Source organism: Gallinula chloropus, assembly GCF_964237585.1.
Source record: "Gallinula chloropus genome assembly, chromosome: 1".
Taxonomy (NCBI): domain Eukaryota; kingdom Metazoa; phylum Chordata; class Aves; order Gruiformes; family Rallidae; genus Gallinula; species Gallinula chloropus.
In genome coordinates this window covers 43228945-43252962 of record NC_140085.1, presented here as the reverse complement: position 1 = coordinate 43252962, position 24018 = coordinate 43228945, and the positions used below count along the sequence as shown (strand labels likewise).

General features: G+C 36.8%; 1 protein-coding gene across 6 annotated transcripts in view; it reads left to right on the top strand.

Annotated features, from left to right (window-relative positions):
- CADPS2 (calcium dependent secretion activator 2) overlaps nt 1–24018 on the top strand; it is a gene marked incomplete at both ends in the record, with an annotated part of 308165 nt that overhangs the window by 190470 nt on the left and 93677 nt on the right. For all 6 annotated transcript variants that reach the window (XM_084274517.1, XM_084274519.1, XM_084274514.1 and 3 more), the window contains 5 exons: nt 1375–1441; nt 6239–6347; nt 7486–7689; nt 16756–16892; nt 20462–20649. In XM_084274517.1, the coding sequence (XP_084130643.1) occupies nt 1375–1441; nt 6239–6347; nt 7486–7689; nt 16756–16892; nt 20462–20649 (705 nt within the window). The remainder of the gene's footprint in view (nt 1–1374; nt 1442–6238; nt 6348–7485; nt 7690–16755; nt 16893–20461; nt 20650–24018) is intronic.

The following is a 24018-nucleotide window of genomic DNA, read 5'->3' as shown; positions in this document are numbered from 1 at the left end:
TCAGCGTCATAGTAATGAGGGAGCCACTACGTCATCTGACAAACCACTGTGGTTAATAAGCAGTATGCTGAACATTTGTGTTACACAAAAATGCACCCTTTGGGATACCTCAAACGTGAAAGGATGTGCTTGTGTGTATGCTCAAGACAGGTGGAAAAAAAGATTTTGAATGTATCTTACTGGCCTGTTTCACATGAGGTGTTGGTTCATTGCTCTGTTCTTTGACTGAGTTAAAAACCACCAGGTATCAAAGCCCCAGTGGTGATCAGAAAGTAGAGGGTAGCAGATCATATCTTCTAGCCAAAAGGCACCTGTCCATCTACCAACGATCCAACCAACCATCTCTGATCCTAGTTATAACCTCTCCATACCATACATGTCAGCGTCATCTGGAGAGTGCCCTGTGAAGCCAGTATTCAGTCATCCAAATAATTTTGATCATTATTCTGCCCTTGACCCTCCTATTTGTACTAGTTGCTCTTGCTAGAAGCTGGCCGGCTAGAAGGGACATCTCATAGGTAATATTTTGCTCTGCTGTCAGGTTTTAAGCAGCAGATCTTTACCACTCATAAGCTCTAGCTTACAACTCCCCAGCTCATCCTTTTACTCTTGCTGTCTTTGCTAGCAACAGTTTCAAAATAACCACAGGGACAGGAAAAAGTGGCACTGTAATGCCATAAAACCTGTTCCAACTTCTTGAGTAATGAGGGTTCTTCCTCTGCCACCAAACAGTATCAACATCTATGGTTTTGTCATCTCGCTGGCTGGTCCTCTGATTCAAAGCCTGGAAATTGCCAAGGTGACAAGGAGCTCTTTGTAATCTAAGAGTCTTTACAGTGAAGTGCTTCTATTTGGAAAATTAGATTCTAGTTTACTCTGGGGAAAAATAATAATAATAATTGTGTGTGTCTGCCGGCATCTTGTTGCTTGAGCACTTTCCCAAACTGACACTGTGACTGACTTCTCACAGACAAGAACAACACTGACAAAAATCTGAGGAAACCAAATGGAAAAAAAAAAGTGTTGGGAAGTTTAACTTTTCTAACTTTCGGTATTTCTCCGTAGTCAGTGTTCTGCTTCAAGCTAGTTTTTCTATTTTCAGAGGCAATTGCTGAAATACAAGCGATAAACAGATTAGTCTTCTCAAACATGAGGTCTTTTGTTTCTGCTTTTTATGTGATTTTTAGTGGAAAGAAATATCTCTGCATTTTTATGGTCTGGGTAAGTAGAAGGAAAAAAAAAATCACTTCTTAGATGTGACAACACTGATCAGCTCTGTATGTAGAGCAAATTGATACAATCACTGGTACTGGGTGTTCTTAGTATCATGCTGCTTATTAATGCAAAAACATTCCCTTTATTATTTTCTTTCAGGTATTTGTACGCTCTAGGACAAAAGGTTTGGAAGCGATGGAAAAAACGCTACTTTGTTCTTGTTCAGGTTAGTAGCCTGCCATGAAAGTTCATTTAAAAGTAGTCTTGGACTATCAGTTTTCTTTCCATGGTTTCTGAAGCCAGTAGTAAATCAGTATTTTCAGGCAACATATGCGGAACTGCTCCGAGCTTCTTACAGCATAGAGGTATCCAGGGTATTTATTTTTTGTTATTATTTACATATGTTGAAAACAGAAGAATCACTGAGTTTTGCATATATATATATATATATTTGAGTCCCTACACTGAACAATGCTTTGACTGAAACCTAGACATTTCTGAATGAAATTCAGAAAAACCTTGAAACATTCCACTAACAGCTTTCTAGCAGAACTCAATTTAAAATAAATATATATTTCACATAATGGCTTGTACTTACTGTTACATTCATTCTATAAAAAAAAATCCTGACTTTAGAATTTAATAAAAACAACATTAGTTATTATTAATACCTTTTTCATAATTTTTTTTTAAATCATGCTTTTGTTGTTTTTTCTTGCAACATTAAAAAGGGTAAAATTTTGCAGTTGTAACAGAAATTGTAGTGTAGCAATTGTTCTTGGCCACAAAAATGTTCTGGCCCAATACATTATTTCATAACTTGTTGTCCAAGCCTGTAACTGTATTTTCACGTGCTAGTGAATGGTGATGTTAACATGAGATTAATAGAATAGGAATAGAAAAGTAGATTTTGAGTGGTCAAAACTAAGAAATAATCTTTTTTTTTTGAGTCTTTGGAAAAAATCATTATTTTCTGTTTGTGCTTAAGATTGCAATTACAAATTTGATGTTCTTCTGAGTCCTTTCAGAGAACAGTGTTCTTCTGTGTCCTTTGTATTATTGAAAGAAAACAGTTAAAGTGTGAGTCTCCATAAACATCATGGAAAGGATAAAGCCTGTTTATGAGGCTTGGTTAAGAACGAAGATTTCTAAGAATGCTTTATAAAAAGCCTGTTTCCTTTCTCTGCCATTCTATCAGTTGCACAAACCTGGTCTCTTTCTTTCTCTTAAATGATGAAAATTTTAAGGATGTAAACAAAAACCAAAACAAAGCAACCTTCTCAACAAGGTTCTTATTTAAGCAAAATTAAAAGCTGAGAATATTTGCATCTTATTCTTGCTCAGCTTGATGTCAATATGGTGTTCTCCCTTGCTTCGGTGGGAATTGGCTTCCATGTTGATAATCAGTGAGTGATGGTTATAAGGCTGAACAGGATCTTGTGGAAAGTCTACTGAATTTATTTGGTTTCTGATTTTACAAGGTCCTCCATAAGAGATGAGGAATTTTTGTGACTTAAGTTGTAAAGGTTAGAAAGATCTCTGTATGGGATAGCTGGTAAGGCCTGGAGGTGAAGGGAAAATAACTTAAAAGTTACAGGAAAAAAGAAAGGCTAGAATGGTCCCTTGTCCTTTCTGATTTTCTTTCACACTCTTCCTATTTTACATCCCCCCTTTCACTAAAAGAAAGGCCTTGTTCTTTCCCTTTAAGCCACAGGCATCATCTGAGTTTAAAGTGCACCTGAGAGACACATAGTCTTTCTGTGCATGTGATACGGAGACACCTGGGAGATCAGTTTATTCCAGCCAAGTTAATTTTAACTATCTTCTGCTTTCTATGCTGAAATTGAAATACTGTAGGAGAATATTACAGGAATTTTCCAACTGTGATGGGATTTAGACATCTATTTCATTTTACAGCAGCTATCAACTCAATAAGGCTATATAGAAAATACTGTGTTAAATCAATATTTACTGCCCAGACACCTCTGGCTCATTTATATAGTCCAGCTGAGATACATAAGCTGAAGTCAATATGTGTGAAATAAGCATTCAGTAATGAATATCAGTCTGTTTTATTGATATATTATTGACATATTGATGAGTCTTCCTCTATAGATTAGCTTTTACCTTACATCAGAAAAAATATTAAGGCCATGAAAATCAGTTGCAAGACAGAGGCTATCAGTATGATTTACACTTGCTTTTGAAATTTAACTCAGGTGTGAAATTAGATGAATAATGTTGATTTTTCAGGAGCGTGATGTGAGTAATATGCACCCTCGTTATTGCTACACATATTAGAAGTTGTTAGTGGTTTCTGAAAGAACAGCTCAATGTTATGAGAAGGTTATAGTCTGGAAATTTTAACCTCTTCCTTATATATGCTTTTCCACCTTACACAATCCAGTCACTTTTCTAAAAGGTTTTTTGTGTCAAACTGGAAAAAGACGGGGACATAACATAAAACCTCAGCTGGCCATGCTGCATTTTACTGTCTGGTAATATCTTCCTCCAGTAATCTGAGTGCAGATTCACCTCTGTCACTTTAGCTTCATCTGCTATAGTGTTCAAAAAAAACAGTCATTGTTTCATGTATATTTTTTTCCTAAACACGCCGACCACGGAGGCTGATTCTTGCTGCTGAACTCCTGAAGCAGGCTGCCCAGTGACACCCTGTAGCAGGGACCACAGCCAGGTTTTAACAGTTCCTTCCAGCACAAGAAACAGAGTCTTTCTGCCCCATGGGCACATAGAGGACTTTAAGAACATCGAGTTCAACCAACATCCCTTAGTGACACTCCTCATAAGGTCATGTCTACATCTCTGTGACTATACGGCTGTCATCCATGCCCAGGTTGATGGTTTTCCAGTTTGTTACAGAGTAGGTAGAACAGCTGGCAGTCAGGTCTTTGGATCTCTGTAAGACTATGAAATTGAGGTAAATGTAGTTGTAGACAGAGGATTGCCTCTAACTCTCTCAAGAATTACTATTTAAGAAGGTGGCTTGATTCTGGTTTTGCCTGAGAATGTGTTGTACAGAGTCATGACTTTTGAGTACCCATTATTGCATGAAGTATTGATGCTGATTTGCTGAACTCTAAGGAAAACTTACCTATGGCTCCATGAACTACTAACAATATACTTAAACCCAGTCATAGATCTATATTAAAAAGTGTAATTTCAGACAATGGTGGTAATTCTCTCCATAATAGCTGAGAGCAGCCACTGATTACCAAAATGAAACGTGTTTAAGAGATTGTGAGTGTAAGCAATTGAGGCAAGTTCTCTATTTATTTATATTGTTGAGACTTTTTTTTTCCCCAGCAAAGTTGTCTGGAGTTTTTCCATTTGTTTCTCTGGTGAGGAGATTTTAAAACATCTCATTTGGGGGGGGCAGGGGGAAAGTGTAAGACAAATTGTGACATGAATTGTGACATGTCTTTTAACAATCCTTTAAAATACAAAAATGCATTTGAAATATGTTTGAAAAAGTAAAACCAACAGCATTATAATCTCTGTCTTCTTATAGAGGTGAGATTAAAATTGAACCAAGACATGTAGCCCAGCTCTTCCACAAGCTTTCCTTCAAAAACATATAGTGGCTGAAGAAATCTGAAAAAAAATTGGCATCCTATGCATTTCCACAATCAGAGCCTGCTAGCTTCCTTTTTGATGGCTCAGCTTGTTTGTACAGTGGATGTGAAAATGCAAGTGATGTGGGTGTGTGCCTGGTCATTTCATTCAATAAAATGGAATAATTTTTCAAATGTTTTTACTGTGGTGCCAGGTATGAAAGATTAAATCTGTAGGTTCATTTTACAAGCAAAAGGAGAGGGGGCAGTTGTCGTGAAATACGACTCTAATTGCAAATGATTTAGAGGTGTGTGTGACTTAAGACTAACCAACAGCTCCCTCCATGCTTGTGCATCGAGGCAAGTACAGTTCTTGCCTTTGCAAGAATTCCTATGTTTAATTTCTCTCAGTTGTAGACTTCTGCTGTGGTTCTGGAGCCATCAGTTCAGAACTTGAGTCCTGATGGCAGTCTTGTGGAGAGAGCTGTCACCCTTGTTCTTTTTGCCTGTACACGCTGTGGTAGAGGATGTTCAGTCACCATACCCTGCCTTGCATAGCATATCCTGTTTCAAAAAAGCCCAAATACTTAAAACAATGACATATTTTTAGAGCATTATGCAGATAATAATCACACCTTCTATCCTTATTTTCCAAAAATATCGATCTTTTACAGAGTCAAAACTCTTTTGTCAATACTAGTTACTGGAGTTTGAGGTGGAGTGGTGTGAAGGTACTGCACCAGGGAGTATATCAATGAAGCTCCAATCAGCTGTCAGCATTTTACTTCAAAAAGGATCGTTCCTGAAGTTACAGACAAAGCAAGAAATCTAAGTAATAGTTAGCTGAGCACTCAGCAACTGAGATAAAGACAGTCATTTCCCTGTCAGGCAAACTCCTGATCTATCCTTAAATATTATAGTCCAAAGCAAGTGAGTTGGCCAGGTATCCTACAGTCCTTGGTGACCGAAGTTTGTGAGGCCCATGTCAGTTCAGATCCCTTAAGTTTCAAGTGTTCACAGATTGGGAAACTGTCGATAGTTTTTCCAGCTCTTTATTTAAGACTGGGACCATCTCAGTTTTGTTGCAGTGACTTCATTTCCTCTCCCAGCCATTACATTCCTTTCATCATCTTCCCTGTCACTTTCTCCTCCACTATACCAAGTATTTTCCCTAGCAGAACCTACTGTGATTCTTTTCAATTTTTCATAAAGCAACAGCTCAAACTACGTGGTATTTCAGGAAACTGCAGAGAGATGTGTTTAGGGCTTATTTTCCCACCTTCTTTTGGCAGGAAGGGGAAAGAATGCAAAGATTTACACTGTAAATATTTCTGTGGAGAAAAATGGGGTTTAGTTCTTCAGCAAAGCTGAAGGCTAAATTAAGCAGCGGTACCATGTGTTCCACAATTGTAGAATGGGATTCGGGAATTAAGAAGTCCTTTCTTATTCAGGTTAGCCAGTACACATTTGCAATGTGCAGTTACAGAGAAAAGAAATCTGAGCCTCAGGAACTGATGCAGCTCGAAGGATACACCGTGGATTATACAGCTCCTCACACAGGTACTTTTCATTATTTTGAAGTACAATATATTTGTGTAAAACAGCTCATTCAATTTATTCATTTTGCTCTAGCAGCAAAAAAAAAAAAAAAAAAACCACTAAGGTTCTTTTTTTGCAGCACCTGAAGGCTTTACAATCATTCCACTAGGATTTTCTAGTGTGAAAAAACGTTCTTTTAGAAAGAAGTTTGATTTAAGAACCTTCAACAATGAATTTAGACTAAGGTTGCCTAAAACATTGTAAGACTAGATATGATACAATGAAAAAAAAGATGAATTCTAGTCAGTCTTTCCCTTTTCTCTCTATGGTGGAGTCATGTGGCAGTATGCTATGAAGTATATTCTTAAATGTCTTAGAAAAGAAGGTGAATGTTGACAGTGCTTGCCAAAGACAAATCACTCAGATTAATAAAAAAAAAATGAAGATGCTAGAAAATCTACACAAGTTAGTATTAAAATAGCAAAGGGAAATTAAAGTTATACATGTAGAAAAAAGGAGATTCTACTTTACCGATGCGGTGAAAGGTTCTGAATCTGAAACTTCTAAGATACTGAAAACTGATCTTTGGGAACATTGGCTCAATGTTTAGAATAATTGAGATGGCAAACTAATGCTTAGAAAGGGTTTGGAAACACTGTTGTCATAAAAAAAGTCTCTGGAGCAGCCACGTTGACTGGCGTGTGCTGTACTGGTTATGCGCTGTCAAAAAAAAACACTGGAATGAGAGAAAGGTGCCAGGGAAGGAGCAGTGACACTGACAAGAGGTATGGAGCTGCCTCTGTTCAAGAAGAGATAAAGTTGAGAGCTAAGAAAATTATGCCTAGAAGGAGGGTATGTTAGAGAAATGCAAAATAGCGTATGACACAGAGAAGATGAATAAGAAATAAATGGGAATTGAATTGGAAATGGAATTATGGAAATATTTTCTCCTATGACTTCTATATTTATTCTGCTTATGTTACTTCCATGTATTAGCATTTGATCCTTACAGCTCTAGATTTTATCATATCTCTAGGGCATAAATACCTATAAAATGTTTTTACACACACACTCAAAGGAAAAAGAATAATGTGATAAACATTGATGGTGATTTAGAAGTAGCTTGAATTTAAGATTACCTTCCTATTTCCTGTTCCAGGTCTTCAGGGTGGTCGAATGTTTTTCAATGCTGTTAAAGAAGGTGATACTGTGATATTTGCCAGTGATGATGAGCAGGATAGAATACTCTGGGTTCAAGCCATGTACAGAGCCACAGGTCAATCGTATAAACCTGTTCCTGCAAGTCAAGCTCAGAAGATTAATCCTAAAGGAGGAAATGTCGACACAGATGTATCCCCACTTTGTAAGTTGGATTGCTTTTTCTTTTCTGGCTTTGGTGTTGCTTTTAGTTGGTAAAATACGTAGCCGCTCTATCAATGAAGTTTAATTAAGCAGAAGTCATTCACTGGGGAAATGTGCCTGGCAGTTTGTTGTTAACCAGAAGCTCTTTAACTGAGATTATTATTACCAGCAAGGGAAATCCTGACTTGCAGGTCATTATTTTTATTATAATCCATGAAAATATGGCAATTAGCTTCATATTCATTACAGTTGACCCACATATTACCATGGAGATGGTGTTTGGTTTACATTTTATTGTTCGGTAGGCAGCCAGTGTAGTGTTGAATAGAAAAGCATCAATCTATTCTCAGAATTTTGTAGGTTTAGGTCAGCTTTATCACATGTTGTATATATTAGGCAGACAGTGCATTGTGAACTGCAAGGCACTAGATGAGCTGCTGGAGTTTTGCACCCCTCAGTGTAATATTAAACCACATATATTTATATTTTTTCCAAAAGAAAATCAGTTTTTTCTGATATTTCTTTGAGGAAAATATTGTGTCAGACAAAATCAAGGTAGATACCAAATATTAACCATATAATGAAATTTTCATATAATCTCTTTGAATGTATTCTGTCACATATATGTCTGCACATAGGAAGCATTTATGGGTTTTTTGTTGTTCTGGAGGCTGAGTGCTATCCAAGGATTTTTGTAATAGCCATCCAGTTTTTACAACGCCATATGCCTGAATACAGTAATCCTTCTTCATTATGATATACATGTATATGTAGAGTGATAGGAAGGAAATACGTGTTTTAAACTCAACATGGTTTAATGTCTGCAGTCTACAGGAGGTTGATCCAAAGTCGTTCTCCTCTCTCAGAGCTGTTTTCCCTCAGTCTCATGGATTTCCACTCATCCTGTAATCTTCTATCATTTTCCTATTAGAAGACAATAAAACATGCTCATTATACTCAGCAATAGTTATCTAAAATCCTGACTAGGCTGTCAAGAACATTGTAGAAATGATAGTTTAATCTCACAGAAGCACTGACATCTGTCACATACATCTGAAGCAGTTTGTAAGGATGAAGTAAGTGTTCATCATGGGAGGTGTTAATGTGAAGTATTTTGTAGGACGAAAGTAACACTGTAAAAGCAAAGACTGGGCAACAGCTGGAACTGCTTCTGCTCACCTCCTCGGTGAACAGGATCTGGGCTGAGTACTAGTTCAGTGTTCCCTTCCTAATGTTTCTACTTAGTGTGCATTAGAAAGTACAAAAGAAGTGACCATAGTCAGTAGTAGCCAAGGAATTGCTCTTCTTGGACATGGCATTTACATGGAAGTGAAAGCAGCTAGAAAATTATGACCATAGGGCAGGGAAAGTTATAGAAAGAAAAGGTGCAAAAAACAATTGTACTGAAATTACATTTTCAGAGAGAAAATTACTGATAGTCGTAAAGTATTAAAAAAACAAGATTGACACATTTTGATACCATCTTAGATTGTTAGGGTGACTACAGTTCTTCGGTGGAAACCATAGGAAAAATAACATTTATTTTAAAGACAATTTAAAGGAAAGTTGAAAGGCTCAAAGTACCATGTAATTTTCTGTCATGCCTATTTATCAACTGGCACAAACTGATATGACTGAACTGTGTATCAATCAAAAATCTGTAGTTAAATTATTATTTGACTTTGTTTTTCATACACTTCAATGTTGGTATTTTGTAAGTAATTCATAGAATACTTTTCAATAGAGTAACGTGAAATTTAAATTAATGTGACCTTTTCTTTTAAAAGAATCACTGTCTGATTTCTGTAAAAGCTCCAGCTCTGCCTACATGAGGAGAGTTTTATTATTCTGTCTTTTAAACTTGCGGTAGAAATGAGCATAATCAAATTAATCATTTTTTAAGAAACTGCAAGACCTAGGGCTTGTAGGTATAGCCTTACATAATTTGCTAAGACTCCCACTTCATTTACACATACTGTGCTGATTTTCTTCAGGCACAGTTAAGAAGAATCTGTACCTGAACTTTTGTCAGATACAAATATGTTCGGCTTCCTCAGTTCATTTTTTCTCCCTCTAGAAAAATATTTGCATGAAGTTAAAAGTATTTTATTTTTAATCAAGATGTAACATTGAACACTTGGGACCTAGTGCATATATTAAGTGAAACACATTTCCATTTTTTTCTTCTTTACTATAATACATGTTTAATATTAGGAAACACATTTATGACCAGAGAATTTTCATGTGTCTTATTTTTCAATTAATACATGATGTAAGCATTTCCAACCAATACTTTGGTTTAGTTTTTTTAAGTGTGTCATACAACACCCTCTCCACATACAGAAAGCAGAAAAACAATTAGACCTTGACAAAACTCATGTAATTAAATAACTTCCAAACTTTGAAAATCTTTCCCTACCTTACCCTCTAGGAAGATAAGAAATGCAATTCACTCAGCCTGGGAAAATGTACAAAAAGATTTTTCAATAGCTTGAAAAATTTTAATTATCTTTAAACTCCCGGATGTAGAGAAAAATCAACCTAAAGAGATGTGATTCAATGTTTTTCTATATTGTGTTTACAAAATATATTCTGTAATCCTGAAATTCTCTTGATAGATAAGAAAAGCAACTAAAAGTTGTCATTAAAGAAATTAAAACAACAGGTGATTATGAATATGACACATACCTTACTGTATTAAAGTCATTTTTGATAGTAATAAATACTAACATTTCTATTGCCTTGTAGACCAAATTCCAGCTTCCAAAGTTGATGTTACATTATTAGCTGAAAATGACTTGTCAACATGCAAGCATTTCATAAAACATTTAACATTTTTAATCAAGCGATACGTGTAAATGACAATAAAGGATACTTTGTTTTCTCTGTCTCTACTGTTTTCTAAAGTCTCAAGTTCAAAACTCTCCAAGAGTTTTTGTAAGAAGTGTTAGATTTATTCCTGTGATCTATAGCACGACTCCTTTTGTAGAAAGGAAAGTAGTGGAAAGGAAGGAGTAAGAGACTCCTTTCATGTATAAAAGTCCATATTTTTTTGCTATTATTGGTGCCTTGTTCCACACAAATTCCTTGTACAAAAGAGTGCTTAAAATGACATGAACAAGATCCAACCACCTCTGAGCCGGATCAAAACAAACACATCAGGAGCTCCTGAGAAGAAACTAGACATGTGATTATAATAAGACACCCAGCTTCTGACTGATCTTTACAGCAATTATCACAAATGCATAAATGGAAATGTTGCTCCTGCGTGTGCACAGCAGCAGCCCTGCAGAAGGCCAACCTACAAATCTCTGACTGATCTGAATGCACAGTCTTTTCTTGTTGATGCTGTGTGGCACTTCAGGATCACTCATGTAATTTATAAGGAACTTGATATTCTGTACTAGCAGTAAGGCAAATGCACAATACAAATGTGGCACTGGAATCAAACTGCTATTGTACCCGTCCAAATTCTAAATAAAATGCTAGCCAGTTTCTTCATTTCTGAGTAAAGCAACTTCTTACTTCAGTTTTATATTGTTAGGTGGCTCCAAACTAAAAGTGAAGACAGGCTAATTTCAGCAATTATCAAGATAGAGACTGCTTTTAAGTTCCACTATTCTGCATAAGCATGCTGTAATGCAAAAAAATAGTATTTAAGGATGCACGACTGCAGAAAAGCCAGGAGTTTCCCAAGATTGGGAATGTTTCAGAGACAGTGCCAATTAAAAATAAATTCACCTGAGTCACAGAAAGATGCAGGGGGCGATCCCTTTCTTAATGAGCAATGTATTAGGACACCTATTCATACAGTTGAAAAGGCTGCTGAGATGATGACCTCTGTTAATAACTTGGTCATGATAAAGGAGTAACAGCAGGACATGAGAGGATCGTCATGTCTTAATGAAGCAACACAAAGCCAAACATCGCTCTGGATCTACAACACCATAAGTTCAGAGATGGTCTCTTTTCAGAAAATACCTGCAGATAAGAAAGGAGGGAGACAGATACTAGAAAGCCAAGTGAGGTTAGGAATCACTTGATTTGAAACATATAGTTTCCCTCATGTCTCTTTTGGGATGATATCGTTTATCAAAACAGTTCACAAAAGGAAAATAATTTGAGATTTTGCAGACACCATTTATCACAGTTGTCATAAAAATGCTGGGTTAAGCCCATGTACAAAACATCAAATCCCATTTATTAAGTAGCAAGGGAGTAGCAAAGGGATTTGAATGCATAGGCCATGCATTGTTACTACAAGGCATCAATCCAATGACAGAAAAGTTGAAGGTGTTTCCAAATGAAACATCCATCCAACCAAAAGAGCATCATGGAGGAAACTTGTGTGGACATTCAAATCATCTGAGTGGAGCAGTCAGTGTTGTGCAATTGAGAAGTGCAGGCTACTTGCCAAATGAAGAAATGCTTAGGGATTAATCATGAATATATTATGTTAACTTTTTCAATCTATTTGGGTATACTAATGGTATAAGGACTATAAAATTTCTCTCCCTATCATGGTTTAATGGTAAGAGAATAAATTATTAATTTCATGTTTCTTTTAAATGTTACTTGTATCACTCTCAGTCTTTGAACTGGCTACATCAGAAAGTCTGTGGGAAAACTAGGATATAGTTAATGTATGTACTGCTGTCATAATACATACACACAAGTGATACCACTGCTTAACCTTATGGCTAACCATTAACCATTGCTCAATTTTTAAGTAATTGGTAATGTTCCTGTAAGACAGTTCTTTTAAGTAGTTCTGAGATGTTTGTATCTATAAGTTCCACTAATTAAATATTCTAGAAGCAAACAGAAACAAAAGATTTTTTTTTTATCTGATGTATGTGTATCGACAGGTTTGGTGGGATCTTTATATCCATCATACACTTTGCCACCTGGAAGAATGTAGTAACTCCACCCTCCCCACAAGTTCCCCCATTCCCCTTCACTTCCCATTCCTACTTTCTTCCCATCTCCCTTTTAGAAAGAAAGGGTTAACGATTGTACACCTCAGACAGTCTTTAAGTCACCTTTATGCTCTCTCCCATGCTACTTGGCAACATGCAAAACGTAATTAGTATCCTCTTCAGAGCCGTCTTTCAGCAAAATACTGTCAGTCCATCAGTGTGCTGTCCCCAGCCTGGCAGTCGGGCCATGTGGGCCAGCTGCTTTCTCATCTTCTGCCATATCCTCTCCATAAGTTATTTCACTGTCTGATATTTAAATGGTAAGGTTCTGGGGGCACAGATTGTGTCTTTGGCCTGTGTTTCTAAGTATGTAGCACTTTGGAGTCCTGGTCAACGATCAGGAGTTGAAATGTTCCTAGTGTAAGCTGTCACTATGTGTATGGAGTGGCACTTGAAGGAATGTAATGCGTGTCTTGCCACTGTCTTTTGCAAAGAGCATGCACACCTTCATCTTCATCCAACCAGTTTCAGCCTCTTCTGTATCAGAGTCATAGTTCTTACCCTACTACTCTCAGTCTCTAAATCTTTTTAATCCCTACAATACTAGATTTCTTGTCTCTACCTGCACTTCTTTCCTGCCTCAGTCAGTTCAAATTGCTTCCTTGATGCTTAAACTCAAGCAGGAATGTCACTGAGAGCCATAATAGGGAGGAGGTCACCACTGTGCAAGGCCAGTTCCTGTAGTTCACCCTAGCACTGAGTAAATGCGACAGAAAACTTGTATTTGCTTCTGGGGTGGAACGGGGCAGAGATGATGCCTAGTGCTGTGGTTATCACGAGGAACTACTCCAGCATGTGCCTGAAGCCTCAAATTCTTGGTAGTCTTAAATCACTCAACTCTACAAAGTCACTGAGGATGTGATGACCTCTATAGCCTTTGCAGCTGGACTAAAATTGGAAGTTTCTCACAAAGATGGCAAAAGGCATATTCAGGATGCTATTCTGCCCAAATGAATATCCTTGTCTAAAAGAACACACAAAGAATTTGCTAAAACTCCTGCAATAGCTTTTGTAAGTTCTTAGCAGTTTTAAAATTTATTTGTTCTACCTTGATCCAAAAACAAAAAAAAAAAAAGGAAATTTTGTTGGCTAACAGTTTTCAAAAGATGAAATAAATACACAACCTGAAGCCCATGGAAATAGCAGCCAAAAGAATGAGTTTGACTTTGAGTCAAGTTGAAAGCAGGAGAGAAAACATCATTAGGAATGGAAGAAAATGAATTGTGAAAAAGCAGAAATACTACTGCTTCAGACTCCTCCACAAATATCTTCCCAAGATTTCCCAAGATTAAGAATGTGGAGGGAATAAAATGGAAGAGCATTTTTTCCTAACCATATGTCCCAACATAGCACTACTTCTGCCTTTTGCATTTGTATGTAGCTTGGACAGGACATCTAAAGTTCCTTTGTGTAGGAATTTGAAAAATACAGTCACAATTTTTAGAAGTACGATATTTAATTTTAAATCATAGTCATGTAACATGTATGAAATAATTCCTCATAATCTTTGATCAAGTTCTTTTTTTTAAAATCCATTTTGTTTCCAAAAAAATTACCAGTTATCCTGTATTTATGTCATAACAATAAAATAAAATGCAATGTATTCCACTAGTTCTATTTTTCTATTATTTCCTGCTTGCCTACAGCTGGTAAAGGTAAGTTTTTAATTGTTCTTCTGTTGCTGGAATATATTTGGTAATAGGTCTTCTGTTACAATTTAACAACTTTTTTTGTACTGTTTCATTCACTTAAAAAGATGGTCATCAGTTATGGAACTTTCTATAGCATTACATTTAGCAAGTATTTATATTTTTAATTAAATATTTGTTGCTTATTTTGCCCAAATTATGCAATAGCAAATTCTGCTTTCACAAATATTCAATAGGTCACCTTACACATTCTGATCGGTCTGGATAACTGTATCAGAATGTTGAATCTGTTTCATTTGCAGCATCCAGCCTCCTGAATTCAAAATACTTAATTATTTGTTGGCATTTACTCAGATTTTCTTTTTAAAAAGAGATATATTTTATATTTGCATGGTTAGCCAGAGAAAAAAAAATCAAGTCAGTTAAGAAAGATTCATCAGTGTATAATTTCTACACAAGACCAATGGCAAAAAGAACTATTAATCTTTTTTCTTAGGTCAACTGTATTATTATATACCTGCTCGATAAATCAGATATCTGCATAAGAAGGAAAACTTACAAGAAATGTAGAAACCGGTTACTTCCACATTAAACATACTGGGGGTGGAAAACTTTTATCTGTGGGGATCATTTTGGAAACTAGAGATAACTTTACATTGTAGTTTAGTACTTTCAGTAATGTGCTGATATCAGTTGTTTATCTTTGAATCCCTGTGTTTAAATACATTTAAAATGCACTAATTAGGGGAGAGCAGTCCACATCCCCATGTCAAAAATACGAGCTGAGCTTGTCATTACTGATAGGCTAGGCTAATGCTCTTGGAAATATCGTTAAGCTATGTAATCACACATGCTACCATTAAAAATACACGCTACTGTTTCTCTGGAATGATGGTCTCATACCTTACACCGCCAATGTATTGTCATACTGTTTATTTGCTACGTCCACCTTGGTGAAATCTGTCACATGGATGTGACTCTTGCTTTGACAATGCAAAGCCAAGTGATATGAATTAGTTTCTGCATCTTTCCAGGACGTGATGCTGCAGATCCTTCAGCTTGAATTAAATAATTCTCCCATCCACAAATACAGCTGAAAGTTGGACTTGACATGGATCAATATGATCTGGGGCTAAATTTCTAAATGTGACTGATTATGTTAGCATCATGCCCACAGATCAATATTGAGTTTTATTATGAACCTGACTCTATAATTGGGTTTAATCAATAAACTTTTGTCTCCTTTTCTTTAGAAATTTTAGGTTTGTACTATGCAGGTTTTCAAAATTGCATTTAGGATACACTTAGATCTATACTTTTCTAGTAACGAATATAAAAAGACCTAGGTTTGAATTTAAAGGAACAAAGAGCTAAGACCCTATTGAAAGGCGAAGTCAATTTTTAAGTTGATAGGACTGTTCACCCCAGTACAGTCTATAGAATCCAAGACAGCTAATGTGCTAATACATAACTAGTCCTTTTGGGCACTGTAAGGCTTTTTCTGTCCATACTTGATAGATAATTCACATTGAGGACTTTGACAAAACATAGCATTAATGAAAGCAATCACTAGAGCTTCTCTTTTGATAAACCCGCGGGGTTTAAAGGCGTTGAAAGATGCAATCTGTGAAGAACAATAAATTTGGGCCTTTGATTGAAGTGCCATTTGGGATAGTATGTTTTCTCGATGTATTTACACAAAAATGCTGCTCCCTTTTTCACTACTCTTTGCTGGAAGGTTGAAGGAGCTCTTTGCCATTACTACATTAAGGTTTGTCTCATTAAAAGCTGAGTACAAAAAGAAGGCTGGAAATGACCTAGCTCAAGCCAGTGTGTTCATTTCTGCTCCAGTTTGCCATTTGAGAAGGAGGCTTCGAGCCATGATGAATATTTCTATGAGTGGTACTTTGATCTGCAGTAAAGATGCTCTTTCTTATCTGAAGTAATAAATGCATAAACCTTTTCTTTTTTTGCAATGGAGGGAAGGATATTTATTCAGTTATTTTGCTAAAATTAGAAAGAGCCCCACACAGTCCCAAGAGATGATAGAATACTTTTTTTTTTCATCCTCATGGCATCATTTTGTAAATGGTAACATTTGAAGAGCTCCACCAGAGAACCGCGCGTTAAGAATTATTTTAATATACTATGTTGCATTTCCCAGTAGCCTTTCTAAATTTTGCTTCATCTGTCAGTGGGTAGGACCTTTATTTCTTTTGTTCACTGTTACACTCCATAGACTGGTATGACACAGGAATTCAGTAATGTTATTCTGAGTTTAAAAAGCAAGCATCTATTTATGTGACTGAGTTCTTTGAGGTATTTTCAAGAAAGTTTACATATCAGAGACTTGGGTGTCACACGCACACTCATGTTTGTCAAATCTGCACACACATTCACGTGTGGTGTTCTGTACATTTTTTCCTTTTGTGTGAACAGATACAGACCGTGGTCAGAAACATGGCATGGAAGAGTTTATTTCTGCTAATCCCTGCAAATTTGACCATGCTTCCCTCTTTAGACTGCTTCAGAGGCAGACCTTGGATCACAGATTGAATGACTCCTATTCTTGTTTGGTGAGTACTGGCTGGAAGATAGATATAAAGAAGTGAGAAATAGTTGTTACAAAGTAGTCCTTTCTTCCTAGTTCATTCAATAGCCGCAGTTGTAGTTGGAATAAAGGGTCCAATCGATTGGTTTCAAATTTGAAAATTATACACTTGCAAGCTGCTGCTGTGCCACTCAATAGAGAGCAAAGAGACCCAAACTGTCTCTGATTTTATCAGCTGAAATTTATCATGTCCTCTATGGAGGTTTGAATAAAAACAGAAGGCTTTGATAATAGTAAGGGCTCCTGTGGTAGGATTTACTGACACCTGTACAGGCATTTTAAGGTACAAATACAGTTGCCTGATGCTAGACATTTTCACCTGTCTCATAATTCTTCATTCCACTGTGGTGCGAAGAGGGAAAAATGCCAAAAGAAGGGAAGGAGAACCACAGCCAGTACAGATATATGGGCATACTTATATTACCTGAATTGCAGAAAACAAATGGGAGTAGAATTATTAAAGCCAAGTGTGATCACTTTACCAAAATGAATGTTTTTCACATTCAAAGACATCTTTAAAGGTAAGATATTGGCATCACATGCTTCCATGCTTGTAACTGCAGTTTCCCTTTCCTACAGACACTTTCTATTCTGTGTTTGTGAGGCCAGGAGTTGAGGAGGGGGCTGCTTTTGCATTTGTTTTCAGTAAGGAAAATCAGCAACAGTCTTGAGGAAGTGTGTCCGATGATACACACTTGTTATACTGGTTTGTGTGGGTCAGACCTCGTAGCTTTCTGAGGCTTTATTTTTCACCTGATACCGTGTCTGAAATAGCCATCTCTCACTAATGACCTGAATGCCTCATGACACATATTTTTTTCCACTTTACTATCCCAACAGCAACAAAAAAAGAATAACTTTTTTTTACTTCTTTTTTCCATTGATCTGACAGTCATGTAATGCAAAGATAATGATGGGGTTTTAGGTTTGTTTGCAAGAGGAGAAAAGAAAAAAAATAAATCATTTGATGATAGTTGCTTCCTTTTTAAAATACTACCACATAAGTATGTATAGAAAAAGTTAAAGGACTAATTTTCAGTCTGTGGGTTGCACACTGAATCAAAGAAGAGGCCCGAAGGTACATCTGTACAAAGTAATTGGCACTCAAAGAGAAAATGGTTAGCTTTCTAACAGTGCATTGGGGTCAAAATCTTTTTTTTTGTAATAATAATATAGTAAGACACTTAATATAACCTTGAAATCAGGAACTTTTAGAAGAGGTTAGGTGAAATACACAGTGCTATAGCAACCATAAAGCAGATGCATTTCTTATTGTTCTTTTTAAAATTCAGCTTTTAATACCTAGAATGGGTGATCTTTTTTTTTTCTCTTAAATTGCATATTTAACTATATTTTTTAATTAAAAAACCCTGGAAATGTCAAGGTAGCAGTTGAATACATGAACATATAAGTGTGATTATTATTTTTTCTGAGAAGCTCATTTCCTATCATTTCTAGAAACTGTGCATCCCTTTATTTCAATAGAGTAACCACACAAGCGAGTTGTGAAAATAAACTCACACAAGTGTAAGAATTAGTATTATGCCCAGTTCTGTATTAAATTACTGTAAGACTTAAACTTCTTTAATTTTACATTTTTCTTGGTATCGAGAAGCTTGGTTTTTGTTGGGTTTTTTGCATTAAAAATATGCAGTTATCTAATACACAGTAGCATACAGTTGTTAATGTGTTTGTGATACTTATGGATGGTGTGGGGTTGAACAAGGGCAAAGAAGGCACGTATATGGAAATGATGACACTAAAACAGCTCTTTTATGGAGACTAACCTAAAGTAATAGGTTCCTTAAAAATTTGTATTCTTGTCCCAGTTTTTTCTTATGGAAATATACTGACATTTTAATTACGATTTCCTTTTGCACTGTTAGGCAGTGACATGCAGTATTTTTTCATGTTTTCCATAAAAATGTAGGGAGAGATCAGTGACAGTGACAATGTATTGGCAGAATATCAATCTCAATAGCCACTGTTTATTACAACTAGACATAAAATGCATAGAATTGCAGATTTTCAGTTAAAATTCCCTTTTCTTTCTTCCTTCAGTGGAATACCATATTTTTAGCACACACTGTGTAAACTACATGAGCTATTGCAACATGACTGGATGTTAGTTTAAAACACTGAGTACTGTTCTGGGTGCTGTAATAAAGCCAGGTGTTCTCTAGAAATCCCTGGAAGCTCTTTAAAAGCAGTCGAACCACTGACTTCAAAGAAAGTAGTCAGGAGCAAATAAATTTATGAATAACTTTGAGGTGTTCTTGTTTGCAAACAAGATGTTAAATTCAAGCATTGAAGGAGAGTATAAAAATTTAAATTCCCATCTCATGCAAGTCTTTTGTAAAGTTAAAACTTGGATTATTTAAACCTTATGTGAATATGTTTTTCAGTATTATTTAATAGCATTTTGGCTCATATTTTATACAAATATTAAACATCTGAGCTTGCAGAAGTATTCACAAGCAATAGGCAACTATTGGTCTTCAGCTGCTAAACTGATGTTACAGATTCATGACTTGCAAAATCATCTTGCCTATCCAAATACTTTGTGCATTTGGGTCCAGGTGTTCCTGGATCTCTCTTAACCATTTGGCTGGAACAGTGAGAGGGAAATACCAGCACAATTAAGAAAAGAACAAAGACACAATGTTATTTAGAACAGCTATGCAGTAGCTGTGGTTTTCCAAGGTTGATGTTTTTCTCCCTGCTGCTTTTTGGAAGCTCACTGTGCTCTTTTTTCCATATTAGGAAACAAAACACTCAAGACTCTCCTGTTTTACATTTCTATATCAAGAATATTTTTTTTTCACTGTGGATTCACTCAAGAACTGTTTTTGTGGTGGGATGGAGTCTCTACTTTATTCATATCTGTGTCTGGGTTACACCGTTCTGGCCTTATCAGGACTGATGAAATAAGCCCTCAGTATGCCCCAGAATATCTAATTACTGTCTCGGGTCAAATCATACTCGTTCAGGTTGTTTTAACAAGCCGACCAGCTTTTTATCTCTTTATTTGTGTAAATAAGTTTCTTCAAAATTGCTAGAAGTGCACTGTGTTACATAAGAAATAGGATAAATGGTGGTTGTCTCACATTAAAGTTGCAGCCATGGGAACTGACCGTCCAGAAACCATGTTGTAGCTGTCCACATTAATGTCCTCCACCGTTACCCAAATGTTCTCTCATAGATTACAATTTGTTACTTTAAGAAAATCCATTATTTTGAAGTGTTAGTTTATTTCATACTATGTTTTGATATAATTGAGTCTGTGCCAGACTTTGGAAGTATTAGGATGTTTTTTATAAACCATATACTTTTTGGTAGCGGTAACTCAGAACTGGAAATAGTTTCCTGACATTTACTCCTTTCAGCAGGAGGGCTATTGTTGCATCTAGCTTCCAGTGCCACCAGCATTAGGCAGGTATAAATCATTCCAGTATAAAAAGTGTATGTTTATTTTAAAACTGTGAGTGGGAAAAGAAATCTCAAAATGTGGGATTTTTTGCCTTTCTCTTTCAGGGTTGGTTTAGCCCAGGTCAAGTCTTTGTATTAGATGAGTACTGTGCACGCTACGGAGTAAGAGGCTGTCACCGCCATCTTTGCTATCTCAACGAATTGATTGAACATTCAGAAAATGGTTCTGTCATTGACCCAACCTTGCTCCACTACAGTTTTGCGTTTTGTGCTTCTCATGTTCATGGTAACAGGTAATTTAATGTTATATTTTTATATCCGTAGCCTTAGGATGAAGCAAAAGTATTTATAGGCTCTTTCCTTCCCCAGATGAGAAATCTGCATGCAACAGATTATCAGTTCATGAAAGTTTCTTCAGGGGTATTGGAAGCTCTATACAGATTACTATTAAAAAAAAAAAATCTGAGTTTTTATGTCTTATTGGGGTGTATTTTCTTGGGCATTGTGTAGATGGGCTGATTCAAAGCTAAAGGCTATCATGCTATTACAAAGGTAGTCTTCTGCATTTTGCATTTTTGTTGTGTTAGTGAATGGTGCTCCCAGTGAATATTTTGACCAATTTTGTAGTTTAAGGGAAGCTTTGTCTCTTTTTCTACAGTCTGTAGCTTGCCAGCTAATCACACTATACTGAGTTCTTCTGCCTGTGTTATCACAAGAAGTAACAAGTATTGGGAATGTGGTTTGACCTCCAGCCAGGAAGAGCTAGGGCACTTTTTGAATTTTTTCCAGCAAAGGAGTAGGCTGCTTCAGGAACTGTTGGTCACAGTGATGCTCTTGGTATAATGTTTTCCTTTGACTTGCAAGTTAAAGACTTGGAAAAATTAAGTTGTTGCTTTGCTGTGCTAAGCACATTCTTGAAGCTTTTGTTTCATTTATTTCTTACTCCAAATTGCCAGGATACAGTACAAATTGTGCTGTTGAACAGCAGGTGTAGGAGATCGAATCATTGGATATCTCAGGTTGGAAAAGACCTCAGAAGCTCTGTAGACCACCCCCCTGTTCAAAACAGGGTCAGTTGTGAGGTCAGAACAGGTTGCTCAGTCAGGTCTTTACTCAGTTTGAACCTGTTTTATTTCAGTGTAGTTATATCCATTGTCTCTTGTCAGCCTCCCAGTAGCAGCTCCCAGTAGACACCAATTATTCTGCAGGCTGAAGCATCCCAGCGCCCTCAGCCTCTCCTTAGAGCAAGTACTCTGGCCTCTGACTGTCACTGTTGTCATCCACCGAATTTGCTTCAGTATATCCATGTCTTCCTTGTCCTGGAGTGGGCAGTCGGTCAGGCAGTCTATCAAATTACAGGACAACATGCATTTATACCTTCCTGTGCATGCTAGATTTGTAGACTGCTATAGGAAATACAATTTGAAAATTAAAAAATAACAGGGGAAAACCCAACAGATCTCACCCTCTCAACTGATCTGATCCTGGCACAGGGGGAAAGGTACTCACAGTCCCAAAAAGCAATTACTGTGATGCTGTCAGTAAATCCCCAAAACTGAATCCTGGTAGGGATAAGGAGAAAGAGAGATTTTATTCCCAACATTTATGCTTATGTTGCCTTGAATCCGGTCAGCCAGGCCATTTTGCTTGTCTTCAAGCCTGTGAAGAAGGGACAGCCCTTAAAAAGGATATTGTTTCCTTCATTGACTCAGATAAAGCCTAACCAGTGAGAACAGGAGCTGGGCATTTGTGACCTGGGTGATACGGTAGTGGGAGATTAACATTATGTATTCATTGATAATAATATCCAAAATGGAATGGTTTTGAATGTGCCTGAAATGCTCTCAAGAATCTTAATGTTCATACTGGTAAGTTGGGAGATTTTCTGGCATTTACTTGGTAAGCTATTCTCCGTAAAAGCATGCTTCCTTTGTCAGTTCCTGAAGAACCAGACACATTCGTATTTCCTATTGAGTCTAAGTCTTTGTTGTTTCTAGCCTTTTTATTACTGGTTTCAACCTAACAAGACAAATATACAGTGATAATTGCTCAAACTTATTTCAAGAATTCAAAAGAAAGGTAGATACATTTCTTTTTATTTCATAATTTAAGTGAAGGACAACAGTGCGTGCAGTGCATGAAAATATCTCAGGGAGCACATCATTTACACAGTGGTAAGCACTCTGTTTGTATTCTGTCTATTCCTTCTGTACAGATATTCTCTGAATAGCATTATGAGTGTTTTAGGAATAAAAGAAGTGTTGAACAGAGAGGGTCTGACTAGAACTGAGATATTGTAAAAAGGAAGAAAAAAGAAACATGAAGAAAGAAGAAAAGTAAGTCAAGGACACAAGCAGACACACTCACTGAGGATGACAGACACACATATACACACATAATACATCCACTCATTCATCTGCCACAGCACTAAGAAATAGTAAAAGGGAAAAAAGAAATTCACAGACAATGCACGACAGGCCAAAGTTCTAGGCTGATCCCTGGCGTTATACATCTTAGTTTTATAAGTCAGGCTGAGAATTAGAAAGACCACAGAACAAAGACAAAGAGCTTTATACTCAGGGCATGATGTATTCAATTTATATTTCACCTTTGCTTCGCAGAGGCATCTTAGACCTTCCACTAGCCTGAGAAAGATCATCAAAAATGATCTTGAAGTCAGGCGATGGAGAAGCATTAGAAATGCAGCCATATCTGTTGTTCAAATTATCAATTTCTTTTAGGCATGAATTTTAAAGTAGCAGGCAATCTAGTGACATCAGTCAAATGATCAGATAAAGGTGTCACTCCAGTTCTGGTAGTCTGATGAGGAGAAAATCAAGCACAAATCAGAGCAAATCTACAGAATATACCAGGGCCATACCAGGACATATGCCAAGCACACCAGTGATCTGATTTGTTAAAAAAAGCTGGTTAGGAAGTAATCTTATTCAATGGACCCCAACTGTCCTTTAGTCATAGGCACTCTTCAAGATCCCAGGCATGGCTGTGGGTTGTATGTGCCAAGTAATGCTACCAGTAAACACTGTGAACAAGGTTGAATCAGCTTTGGCTCTTTCCACCCTTCATATGTCTCCAGAACTCTGCCAGCAGATTTTGAAAAGTCTGGTATCCCCTGTTCTCTTGCTGGATCCTAGGACTTGAGATACAAACTCTGTTTCATGCTGCCTGACTGTATTACTCTTGCAGGCTCTAACACAACAGCCATGCCTTTACTTCAAAACACCTGGAATAAACACATAAAAGTCTGTTGTTGTCCTAGAGCTTCAGGGACATTGCGGAGCACAGAAGAGACCTAAACTGAGCTCTGGAGTTGGCTGTATGGAGCAGACCTTGCCACCTGGTCTCAAGACCAGACAAAAGTCCTCAAAGGTGTTCCTTCCATAGACAAAGATATAGGTAACAAGTTCTGACAGAGTTATTCAAGCATAGAAGTGTACATAGTGTGTTTCTTGTACCAGTGTTGATGATTTGGGAACAGAAATGTTTATGCAGGTCAAACACAATGTGCTGAGTCCCAGACTGAGGAATTCAAGCATCATTTATGCCTTTCCTAACCTGCTGGGAAGAGCATTACAACTAGACTAACAAGCTGCTTATGTAGAAAAGGTGTTTCTGCTTTTTTGGATGACGTTCTTAAGAGA